General features: G+C 45.7%; 1 protein-coding gene across 1 annotated transcript in view; it reads right to left on the reverse strand.

Moving 5' to 3' along the window:
* ANKH (ANKH inorganic pyrophosphate transport regulator) overlaps positions 1-12368 on the reverse strand; it is a 130504-nt gene extending 118136 nt beyond the window's left edge. The window contains exon 1 of the mRNA XM_032470204.1: positions 11910-12368. Within this exon, the coding sequence (XP_032326095.1) occupies positions 11910-12005 (96 nt within the window). The 5' untranslated portion in view covers positions 12006-12368. The remainder of the gene's footprint in view (positions 1-11909) is intronic.
* Positions 12369-12970: the final 602 nt, after the last annotated feature.

The raw sequence follows: 12970 nt of genomic DNA on the forward strand, positions 1-12970 counted from the left end.
TGTCCAGTCTCTGGGTTGCACTTGCAAACGAAGGTACGGAAACCCTCTGTACCCATTTAACAGCTGGGAAAGCTGAAGTCCCCAGAAGTCAAGTTCTTTGCTCAAAGTCATAGAGCCAGCAGGGGCAGGGATGGAGGTCAAATCCAGAGGGCCTGTCAGGAGCAGGAGCTCTTTCTCTCAGCGATGCTGTGGTCAGCGTGCAGCACTGCTAGAAACTACAGAGGAGAAGCCACGGGAACTCAGTGCGCCTCTCAGTAAGCATGAACTATTTCCCCTCTCCATCCGCTCTGCCGCTCTCTCCAAGGTGGGCTTGGAATAGCAGGGAGACCAGGTTACATGGAAGAAGCCATGGTCGGTGGGCTAGAAAAGAGAGAACATTTTCTCTTCCATTTCCCCTAATGATCACTAGCTCCACTTTCCCCTAGAACACAGTCAACACCAAATATTCTCCTGTGAGGCTCTAAGCATGAGGCACAAGTCAGAGGAGCCTGGCTGCTCCGCAAAGGCGCTGATGACACACACAGCTATTCAATCTGTTCATCTTCAAAGTGGGGAAGATGCCCCCCTCGACAGCCCATTCCAGGAGCCCCGGGCAGGACCTGGCAGCTTGGAAGGCCAGTTCATTTCTTCTCCTCTCCCACGTGTTCACGTGGAAAGTTTTGGAAAGCACATTTCTTAAGCATCACTGAATTCAGCAGAAAAAGCACCTTTCTCTGCCTCGCAACCTGTAAGGACAGGTGTCCTCCCAGATGTGCGCAGGTAAAACCAACACACTCCTCCTCCCTGCACTCATGCCTGACCCCAAGCGGAGAGCACATCTGGTCCAAAATGTGCTTCTTGAAAAGAAGGAAAGTCCTGAAAGAGTTTGAAAGTATTACATCATGAAAAACGGAGTTGATCTCTCAGCATTAAAGGAAGGCTTTAAAAAAAAAGAAATCATTTGAAGGAGTTGAGCACCCTGGGGCTTTGAGAGAAATAGACTGTGGATTCCAGTGCCAGGAGTCCCAGCATGAGAGGGGGGATGTCCGTGGTGGGACAGGGACACACCCGAACATGGCGCCCGAAGGGGTGGGCCCGGACAACCTTCCCGCCGGACTGTGGTGTCACACACAGCAGAAGCCTTGAAAAGGTGCCCGTGTGTGGGAGTATTTCCAGTATTAATCCAAAGGCTACAAAGATTTCTGAACTAAAATGGCTCCAGTAACTGAACATCTAATCACATTGGATCAGTTGAGTAAATTATGGTACATCCGTGAGAGAGAATGCCATTAATCATCACATTCGAGATGAATACTTAAAAATCAAGGGACACTGCCTATGTCCTTGCGTGATGTAACAGCTGGAAAGAGATGACGATGTTGTTTCAAAATACATGCGTGGAAAAGAGATGAGAAGGATGTGCACTAAAAATAATAAACAGCATTATCTCTAGGCAGTGGGCTTGCAGACAATTCTCATTTTCTTCTTGATATTTTTATTTATTTTCCTTCCTTCTATGATAAAAATGGACTAATTAACATTTTTTTAAAAGAGAGATCCTCTTAAAAAGCCACTGGCTTTCTTTCATTTTTTTTAAATCCTAACTTTATTTATTTATTTATTGCAATGAAGATTTTCTTTTACTTTTTGGGGGGGTAAACAAAGTTTATTCAAGGAAAAGCAACTCACTGAGAGATAAAACCATTTTAAAGTTTACATATTTTGCTGTTCATTGTTTCTAAGAACAGCTTAGAGCTTTAGCTTTTCAAACTTCCATAGTTATCACACGAATAAAGGCAACTGGCTTTCTGAGTAGCTATGAAGTTAATGAAAATTCTTAAAATGTTGCTAAAACATACATAACACACAATTTATCATTTTAAGCATTTTAAGTGTACAGCTCAGTGGAATTAAGTACATTCACAATATTATGCAGCCATGAGCACCGCCCATCTCCAGAACTCTGTCTCCCCAAACTGAAACTCTGCACCCCTTAAACAGTAACCCCCACTTCCTCCCTCCCCCAAACCCTGGGAAATGCTATTCCCCTTTCTGTCTCCATGAATTTAGACTGTCATAGGTACTGTATCTGAGTGGAAGCCTCCTTCCACACACGCAAAAGCATGTTCTTTTGTGTCTGGCTTATTTCACTTAGCAGAATGTCCTCCAGGTTCATCTCTGTGTAGCATACATCATAATTCCATTCTTTTCTTTAAGGCTGAATAAAGAGTCCATTGTACGTATGTACGTATGTTGTTATATGAGGCTAGCTTTCCAAACAGACTTTAATTTTTAAATTAAATTTTAAAGCATGTCTGAAAATCAAAATGATGAGCAGTTCACATAACTGAAGGGTGTATTATCAATTGAAGAATTAAAAACACCAAATCGTACAAAATGAGGGGAGGAGTTATTTTACACAGAAAGTCAAACTCTCCACCTGCCTTAAATCCACTAAAATCCACAATATTGAGCCATATTTTGCAACAGGAAAGGATAAGAGTGCTACACCCTCTAATGACAATGAGTGGCCTCAAACTCAGTCATCAGGGACCAAATGCATGTCATTTCGCTATGAGCAATTAAAAAGGCTTGCTGCAGCACTCGGAACAGCGGACGCTTCGGGAAGGGGCGCCAGACACCTCTGGGCTGATGGAAACGCTCCCTATCTTGATTGGGGAGTGGCTTATATACGGGGGTGCAGTTGTCATTTGTCAAAACACATGGGCCTGTGCACGTAAGAGCTGTACGCCTCACTGTATATAAATGATACTTTGATGTTTTAAAAAGGAAAGAAAAACAGGTTCACCAGGCTCCTCCCCTGAAAGAAGACATATTAAACCTAAAAGAAATTAGACTAAATAAGAATTTGAGGACAACAAAAGGGGTCCTGCAGCTCAGCTACTGATGCTCAAAGCCGTGGGGTGCTTTAGGGCCCTTCGGTGGATCTCTCTGGTCCCCGGAACAGAGTTCAAGCTCCTTCCTCCTCGCTGCTGATACACTGGTTCATCTAGGGAAGCTTGGTAAACACCTGGACTAACTACCAACAATGCCAGGGCACCTGCCCAGGTTTGGTAAACAGCCCAAAATGTGTGCAGCCGAGGTGGCATTAACACCCACAGGTGTGAGCCTCAGCGTGGGAGTAGTGGCTCCAGGTGACACAAGGCTGCATCAGAAGAGGAAGGGGTGAGAACTACCACCCATCCCAAGAGGAAATCAAGGGCTCTGCGAGAGCTTGAGGGAACACAGTCGAATGTCAGGTCTGGAGCTGAGAGGAGACCCTTGACTCCCTTATTTTGGACCAAGCTGGCGAGCAAAGGGGTCTTTCCAGTTGCTTCTGTGCTGGACCTGGCTAGAATCACGGAGGTAAAAGTTACCTCTTTCTTACGAAGCGTGGTTATCTGTTACTCTCTTCTGCACTGTTTGTCCTTATAAAATGTCAAGTTTAGGCCACCCATCGTGGGAGGCCACGGTGTCCCAGCCACGGTGAATTTCCTGCCAAACCATTTAAAGCACTCAATTTCTTTTTCTTTTCTTTTCTTTTTTTTTTTTTTTTTTTGTAATCTGCTATTTTAGATTCCCCACACCACCATTCCCCTCTATTAAAATGCATGACCCAGTGGCCAACAGATCTCCGGGTTGTTTACAGAGCAGCAGTCAAGAGCATACAAACTTCCTATCACCTTAAAGACAGCTTTGAAAACACAAAACAGCCACACCTAAGCCAAATGGCAGATGAAAAAAATGACAGTCTGGGACTCAAACACTTAAAAACAAACAAACAGAAACTGACCAGGGATCCAGACAAGCATACTGATGGGGACTCATCATCATTGAGTTAAGACACAACAGGAGTGACCCACTCTTGTCCTGTAACTGCTCCCGCTGGACCACGAACCTTCTCACATCCTGGGAAGATAATGGCCACAAAGCCAACTTCTGCCCCCTCTCCTCCTGGACTCAGCTTGCTCCCTAGAAAAACATCTCCTTAACCTGCTAGTAAACATCCTGCTTTTCAGCCATTTAATTCTCACTGAATGTCCCAAGAGCCTCACCTCACCCTTCCAGGCGCCTGCAAGAGTTCTTATCCTGGGATTCCCACCTTCACTTTTAACCACCCCCCAGCCTGGAGTCACAGGTCTCCACTGCCAGCTGCAGTCTCCATCCAAGTAGGATGACGACAGGCAAACTGGAGCCCGAAAGGCACAGGAAGTGCTTTTCCTGGGAACGTGGGCTTGGAGGTGGATGGGGTGCCCTTGCATCCTTATGCTCAAGAAGAAGGAACCATACACACGGCCCCTCCTCTGACCCTGAGGTTGGGGACAGAGATGAGGACCCATGTCAGTAAGAGAACCATGCATTCACACCTACAGACCCACCTACAGAAAGGCAACCTGTAACAGCGCCAGGCGTCAGACTCATGGAAAACCTTGCCAATACTGTGATCTCAAAATCCCACAAAAACTGTAAAAGCCAGCTAGGACCTGTGAGCTAACTTAGACCAAAATATACTCCCCACACAAGAAACGAAGCTGGCCCATCTGGCCCCTGGGACCACGTGGCATTTCTTGGACCAGATGTACGAGCTGTGTCTTGACCACTCATTATCTAAGGGAATAAATACTGCCTTTGCCCTGACAAATAGTAGTTAGTTCCCTTCCCAAGATGGACTCAGAAAACATTTTTGGCATGGAGAAGCAACCATATAGAACCAGAAAGCTGCGATGCAGAAGGCTTCAGCTGACTGAGATAACTATGGTCTTTGTCATTTTAAGCTCATCTGTTCTCAGCATCGTGAGCAGTATTTGGTTGTTGGAACAGCAGCAGAATGTCCCCCAAACCATGGAAACAGCAGAAAGAAAACAAAACAAAACCCAAACCTGGGGTTTGTATGGCTTGATAGGAAGTCTGCTAATTCCTTTATCTTGTGGCTGTATTCTCATCTTTGCAGATGGCTGCTATCTGCTTTGGTGACAGGAGTGTGCAGAGAGACTGAGGCAGAGTGACAACCTCCCGATGAGAACAACCTCTACACAGCTCACTGATTTATCGCCATGACCAGACCCACTGCGTTACTGCCGTTATCTGAGCACCTTGCCATGTGTCATCACAACGGCTCTGGACAGTAAGGCCTTCTGCTCTGTGATGCTCTGACAGCAAAAGTGTTCCACGTAGGTTTTCTTAACAAGGACCTAACCGGAGAGCAGGGGACGTGTCAAGTCAGGCAATACTTGCCTAAGTCACAGTTCGCTTACCTGAAATTGACTTGAGAATCTCCCCAGGACAGAAACAAAATTAGGGCAAGGCAGAGCAGAAGAGCGAAGTGTCCCAAAGTGTAAATGCTTTTTTCCCCGGGGAGGCCTCCAAAATTATTTTTTCTTCATTTTTCCATGGAATCCTAATGAATTTTAGTTTCTCGGGCCAAGAGCAGGTTCAAAGCAGGAAACTAAAAAGCAAGTATTCATTCTGTATATTTTGTGTTTGCATTTTGTGTTTGCATCTAATCCTAAACTCCCAATTTACCTCCCCCTGTCACCTTTCTCCTTTGGTAACCATAAATTTGCTTTCTATGGCTGTGAGTCTCTGTTTTGTAAATAAGTTCATTTGTGTCATTTTTTTTTAGATTCCACATATAAGTGATATATCATCCACTGTATAGCACAGAGAAATATATTCAACAACTTGTAATAATCTATCATAAAAAATATGAAAAATAATATATGTATAACTGAATCACTATGCTGTACACCAGAAACTAACACAACATTGTAAATCAACTATACTTCAATAAAAAAGCAAGTATTCAACACATATTAGCTATTTTTATTAATAATTATTTTATTGTTTTTATTTTACCAGTTAGTGCCCAACTCTTTGTTAAGTATTTTGAATATCACCTGTCAGTGGATATCCTGTCAGCCGATCATCCAACACAACATTCACAAGCCACCAAAAAATGTCCATCGCTTTTAGTATATAGTATTTATTCAATAAGGTAGAGAAATGTGCAGTATAGATTTCTAGCAACAATAATCTTGTACTGAAAAAAGAAAAAGAAAACCAGTGATCTGCATTTTAAAGGGTGAGCTTCAGTTATCAAGAAAATGCACTCACAGAGGTAGCCCGTCTCCAGGAAATGCTGCACAAAACAGGGTTTTCTGTGCTTCTGTTGCATCTCCACATCAACTAATAAAGTCACAGGTATTAAAAAAATACCAGGTTGATTTCTTAAAATGGAGACATGACACAAGGCACTTCTGGTATGAGTTTAATGAGGTCTATTTATTCCAGCTCACATAGGACATTAAAAGGATGATTTCCCATCCGTGATCTCTTGCTCTTCCATCCCAACAAAACCTGCCCTGCTGCCCCAGGTCACACAAGGTAGAGCAAAATGACCGGGAAGCCAATTCTTGGCCACTAACATAAAATTGGGCTCATGACATCAAAAAAGGGAGATGGTACCGTGGATAGACACTCCTTGGTACACTTTTAAAACCGCTTTTAAAGGATTTGATGTACTATGAGAAAGAGATTTAGCTACTGTCTCATGGTATGAAGGATCCGATTATCTTCAGAAGGATGTGCTTTGGAAGAAGTCTGACAAATGTAGCAGTTAGAGTTAGGTTGGTCACTGAACCACCTCAATAAATAAATGAGTCAAGAAACAAACCGCTCAATTATACCTTTGTGGCTCTAGAAATAATCTACTCACCTAAGTGCAGTGAGAGGTACTTTAAATGCAGGAGTACATCTAAAGAAAACTGGGAAACACAGTGGAGAAGCGAGTATCAATTGGACTAAGGAGGTCACAGTGCCCTTCACTAAATATGGACTGCCAGTGACCTCATCTCCTATGTATGAATGAGAAATGGAAATAGGCACCAAGTTATGCCAGGCACAAAGCCCAAGGCAGCCAGAGAGAACGCATTATCTACTTACTGCACAAAGATGCTCTGTGAAACACACATACATGTATATATGCGCGTGTGTGTGTGTGTGTGCGTGCATGTGTGTGTGCGTGTGTGTGTGCATGTGTATCCTCAATTATGTCAAAAAAAAAAATTGGCAGGAGATACCCAAAATGTTAAAGTTTTTCTCTTTTTCAATTTAGAGTGGAATTAAAGGTATTTATACTTTTTTCCTCCATTTAAAAAATAACCAAACTTTAAACAGCATGCATAAGTTTTATAATTAGAAAAAAAAAAAGGTTATTTTGAGATCTATTCCATTAACATCAAACAGACTGGAGGGTAAAAAAGTCCCCCATCTACAGTTACTTAGAAATTTAACCAGGGATTTACTCTTTTGTCTGTAAGCACTTTGGAAAGTGGTGCATCCAGTGGACACTTTTGTTATTCCTTAGGGTGAGCGCTGCCTGGGGAGGTCTCTTCCATCACTCAGTGACCTTGAATGGAGAGTCTCTTCCGGGTCGTGGCCAGTGCCAGGCACAACACTCACTTCTTAAACATTCCTGTACCTCCTGGTTTAACGGTGACGTTTTCTAGGGGGTGGGGGTGCATTGCTCTGCTTAGTAGACAAGGAGAACATTGATCAAGCTCCTCTTCCTGGTCTTTTCTTTTTTCCCATTTTGTGATGTTGGTAATTTGAGACCTTCTTATACCAGTGGAGGCCTAACTCTAGGTTTCTGAAGTTAGAAAGGGGGGCTGAAGAAACACATCTCACTCCAATATGTAACAATGCATATACAAAACTCTTCATTCACAGATAAATCCCTTGGGTCTCTGAATGATCCTATTGGACCCACCCAAACTCAGTCATTCACCCAGGACCATCCGAAATACCTCAGGTTATCACTTGAGGGTCAAAGAGGAGACCAGGACCTGGCACTGGCAGAACACATTGCTTCTTAAGTGAGAAGATTTCAAGTCTTCATAGCAAAGCTGTCTTTAATATTTTGAGTGTCATTAGGTACCTTTAAAAAAATCACTGATTTATTCTACATAATTTGGTGAACTTGGCTTTTAGGGAGTGCAAAGACTTTCTAAGTTTAATTTTAAACAGAAATCACTGTCCTTTGAATATGGTGAGAACAAAGGGACATTTGTCCCAAATACATTGTCCAACATATACCTTAGTGTCTTCTCTCTTTCCTTAGCAATCTCTGCTGCTCTAATGATAAAGATTTAAGTGATTTCTGAATAACTTTATTGTGAAGTATCAGTTGTTGCTTATCTTTCCCCCTCCTTTTTAACCAAAGGCTATGCCAATCTCATCAAAATAAGATACAGCATTGGTTTCATTGTTTATCTGGCTACTCTGGCCCTTCTTACATGAAACTCGGTCACAATCTCCCTTTCCTGAGAGTCCTCATTATGAGTGTGTTACATCCATTGAGACTTTAAAATTCAAATATGACAGCTGAGATTAAATTTAAACCAAGGCTGGGCCTCAAAAAAGCCAGAACTTACTTCCAAATTTCTAAGAACTCCTGGGCGGGTCTCAGTGAGAAAGCAGAGAGGAGAATGGCTAAGGACCAGGCGGCCACGGTTTGAACCTCGACTCCGTCGGGACTGCCTGTGTAAACCTGCACAAGTGTATTAACACTCCTGGCCTCTTATTCTTTCCTCATACGTAACATGCGCTGAGATGTTCAAAGCACAGACTCAGTGATCAATGAATGGGAGTGATGATTTTTTTTTTTTTTTTTTAGTGGAGGGAGGTAATTAGGTTTATTTATTTATTCTTAGACGAGGTACTGGGGATTGAACCCAGGACCTCATATATGCTAAGCATGCTCTCTACCACTTGAGCTGTACCCTCCCCCCAGCAATGATTATTCTTGATTCTCCACCTGTACAAATTGAGATAAAATGAAAATTCTGCACACTCTGCAATTATCATAAAGTGTTCTACTCATCTAAACGGTTTTACAAACATTATTTTAGTTTCTGCAGTAATAGATATATTCTCATTTTATTCTGTGGTGCCTATCCTATGCTTAATATTAAAAAGCAAGTTGTTCGATTCCAGATAGCTTTGTTCTCAGTGTAGACTTCAACACGTGCCCCCACCCCCAAATTACTGCCACCACCAAAATTGAAAAATGTGATAATCTATTTTGTTAAAATAAATATTCCTTAATATTCTGGTTTCTTCCTTGACTGAGCTATAACATTACAGGACAAGCTATGCATAACAGATAATAACATTCATGGAAAATATTGAGAGAGGCCCTGGGTGGTTTCTTCACACCCCCATGCCCCACGCCAACACTAACAGCCCTGAGATGGTTGATGTGTAATTCCCTTACTCAGTCCATGTGCCGCTTATGCAAATGTCAGTGGAATCTTGTATTTAGCTGGATTTTCATTTTAAAAGTCCTGTCCACCTTTTCTATAGAAACCACAAACTGATATGTTTATAATTTTTAAAAACCCCTCATTTAAGAAACATAAAATGATTTCACTAGCCTTTTGCTTTTGACAATTCAGAGACTTAAAAGCTATGAGATGTTTTATATTCTTAATCTTGCATTTCTTCATCCTCTCGAAAGCTTGTGAACCAGGGAGTGTTTTAACCTTTGGACTCCTGCATCACTCCTGTGTTGCTTTAGGCTTAGACAATTACTGAAACATGAATCATTATTTCACTCACAGCAAGGTGAAATACACCTGCCCACTCCGAAAGCATGGTAGAAACTTACATGTGTCCATCTGTCTAGAAGAACTCGACAAAAGTCCATGTTAAGAGCCTCACACTTTCAGAAGTCTAATGTAGACCCACTTTTGCAAATAGGTTCATTTTCCCTCCTCTTTACTGTGCCTCAAAACTTGAGGTAAAATGCTCTTTTATTCATAATCCACACATGACCAGGCCACTCTAGCTCACACTGCAATTCTTGCCCTTCCATTTAATAGTAAGAAAAAGTAAGCTCTGTGCTTTTCACCCTGTGCCATTTGGCAAAATTATCATCTGGTGCCAGAAGGCAAAGCAAGTATCCATTTCTTCCCCCATCTCTCCATCCCAAACTCTGATAAAATATCTCCACCACCAGGCAGCCTGTAACCTCATAAACACACAGGCACTTAAGGGATAAGGACCTCAAAGGATACTTGTTGATAAAACTTGCTTTTCTGCAACTAGACAGCTTTTCTAGCACTTTGCTTATGTCACCTACGATAAGGAGGTTAGCAATGTCTCAAGGATGAGTTTGAATTATTAGACCCACTAGGCTAGACCTCCTGTATATTTGTCTCTTATGTCTAGCCTCCCTTTTGTAACCTCTGGGAGACCCTATCCCTTACACTAAAATCCAGTCCTTGTATGAAATCAAGGCAGATGTGAGGCAATACTGTGGTATGTTTCAGGCCATTTAACTATGGCAAAGATACTCATCTCTCCCAGTTATACCTGCGTAACTAACACACACGTGTGCTACAGTTCAGGGAGAAGAGATTCAGGGAGAAGCGATTCAGTGAGAAGCCTGGGCTCTCTGACAACCCTCAGGGCAGCTCCAAGAAGATAAGCCTTAAAATAGTAAAAGGTGGAGGTGAACATGCTAGCCCTTATCTAAAATGTGCCATGGAATAAATTCAGGTCTAAAACCCTTTTCAAAGATTAGAGGAAACGCCCAAAGTCACCAGTTAATTATGCAAGAAGGGGAGGTGGGCAGGGAAAAAAGTGGAGCAGCAGAGAGGCCCTTGGGGGACCCTGGGGAGGTACTGGCAGAGCAAAGTGGCAACAGAAAAGATACAATATTTCATCAAAGGAAATTATCTGGCTTACTAGCCAGACACAGAGGTTATGCTACATTGTGAACTCTTGTCAGCAACAAAATTAGAAGCAGAAAGTAGCTTACAAGGTGGGCTAAGTCTTAGGGAGCTTAAACCTTGCAATCTATCAAAAGTTCTGAGCACAGACAGACAAATGCAAGCAGATATTCAACAAATGGAGGAGTGAAAAAAAAGCCTTCTGAAAAAAAATTTTTTTTAAACTCAAGGTGCATCAAAATAGGTGCCTTTTCTAAATAAACATTTTTTGAGGTTCCCTCACTTAAAGGAAAAGAAATAAGGCACTACGACAGCAGAAGAGCTGTTCAATCCCACCCCGGGGCCAGTTCTGACACCTGACACCTGCCCATCAAGGTGACAGGCTGCCCCCCTCAACCCTCCAGCCTCTTCCCAGCCTTAAAAATGCAAATGCACCCCGCTGAAGGCCTGCGAAAACGGTCCCCATCGGCAAAGTGCAGAGTCCCAATGCCCCGCTGCTGGAGAGTCTGCAGCGCTAGATTTGCAATGACGCCACATGGAAAGAAATGGGGGAAAACATGAAAAAGAAACAAGGATGAGAAGGCAACAAACAAAAATGTGCTCCCCTTCTCTGGTGGTCCAAGAGGGGGGAAAAAAGAAACCCCAAACCAGAGATGGCCAGTGGTCGGCTTATCAGGACACGTTTGGGACACCTCTATTCCATACCTCAGCTTAAAAAAATATATATTACAAGTACCTGGGAAATCAACTTGGACACATTCTAATACAAATCATCACCATCACCACAAACCCGGGCTAAATAAAACCCCAGCACTCGAGCTATCAGAAACTACATTTTACTTACAAACCAAAGGTTTACATAATCACAAATTACATAATACTCTTTCTGTGCACTAAAAACCCTTCTATAGGTGAAGCGCCAAACCCTCCGGTCTTTTAACATTTTCCAGGGAGAGCTGGAAAAGTCTGCTGAATAATTGGGGGGAGGGGGAATGGAATGCTGGAAAGTCATCCTTGACAAACAGTAAACCCAACCAAATGTTTCAGGATAAAAAACGACTCGGAGCAGGTGACTTTCCTCTGCCCCCATCCTCGACCGCCCAGGCGTCTACGGCCAAGGTAGAAGGAGCAGGGTGAGGGGTGTGGGGCGCGGGGCGGCGCTGCCCGGGCCGGGCGGGGGGCGCGGCCGGGGCTTACCTGCTCCCCGAAGTCGATGGCTATGTTGGTGATGCCCAGAGGCACCAGGAACCGGATCAGGGGCCAATAGTGCGTGAGCGCCGGGAATTTCACCATAGTCCCCGCCGTGGGCTGACCCCACACACATCTGCCGCCGCGAGGGGACTCTGCCGGGAGGCGCGGGCCGAGCGGGCCGAGCAGGGGTGCGGGCGGACGGAGGCCGGGTCCGGCGGGGCCTCGGGACGGCGGCGGCGGCTCCTCCTCGCGGCTGCGGCGCCCTCTCCAAGCACGGCTGCTCTAGCAGATCGGCAAGCTCAAGTCCATCCCTGCTGCCCTCCCACACAACAAAGATCTGCCGGGAAAAAAAAGAGGAGGGACGGCGGCGGCGGCGGCGGCGGCGGCGGCGGCGGCGGCGGCGGCGGCAGCGGCAGCAGAAGGTTCTGCTGACAGCGGCTCCATTATAAGCGCTCTGGGGCCCGGAAATAAATAACCGCGCGCACGAGGCGCCGCCGCCGCCGCCGCCGCCACCACGGTGAGGAGGAAATCAGGGGCGGGCGCGGAGGCGCGGACACCGCTGGCGGCCCCGGGGGCGGGAGGACGGGCGGGCGGCGGCCTGGGGAAGGGGCCGGGCGGGCGGCGCCCGCCTTCCCTCCGCCGCCGCCTGCGCTCGGCGCGGCCGCGCGGGGCGCTGCGCACGCACAGGCCTCGGGGCCGCCGCATCCGCCGCGTCCGGGCGCGCGGGGTGGGACTCACCGCGGTACCCCTGCCGGCCGAGGGCGGCGGCGCGAGGCTGCGGGGGAAGCGAGCTGGGGGCGGCGCGCCATCCAGAGCCGGAGGGCGCCGCGGGGGGAGCCTGAGGGGCGGGCGCAGCCAGGGATCGGGAGGCTCCCCGGGGCCCTGCGGCCCGGCCCTGTCGCCCCAGCTTTGTGGGGCCCGCGACTGGGGTGCCCGCACAGCCCCGGGAAGGGCCGAGACGTGTGAGAAACAGGCAGCAGGGGCCGGCGACCTGAGCGCGGACGCACGTGGAGAGATGACGCGCGCAGTGGCCGAGAGGGAGCGAGTTTGGGAAGCCCCCCTCCACC

The sequence above is a fragment of the Camelus ferus genome, chromosome 3, assembly GCF_009834535.1.
Source record: "Camelus ferus isolate YT-003-E chromosome 3, BCGSAC_Cfer_1.0, whole genome shotgun sequence".
Classification (NCBI taxonomy): Eukaryota; Metazoa; Chordata; class Mammalia; order Artiodactyla; family Camelidae; genus Camelus; species Camelus ferus.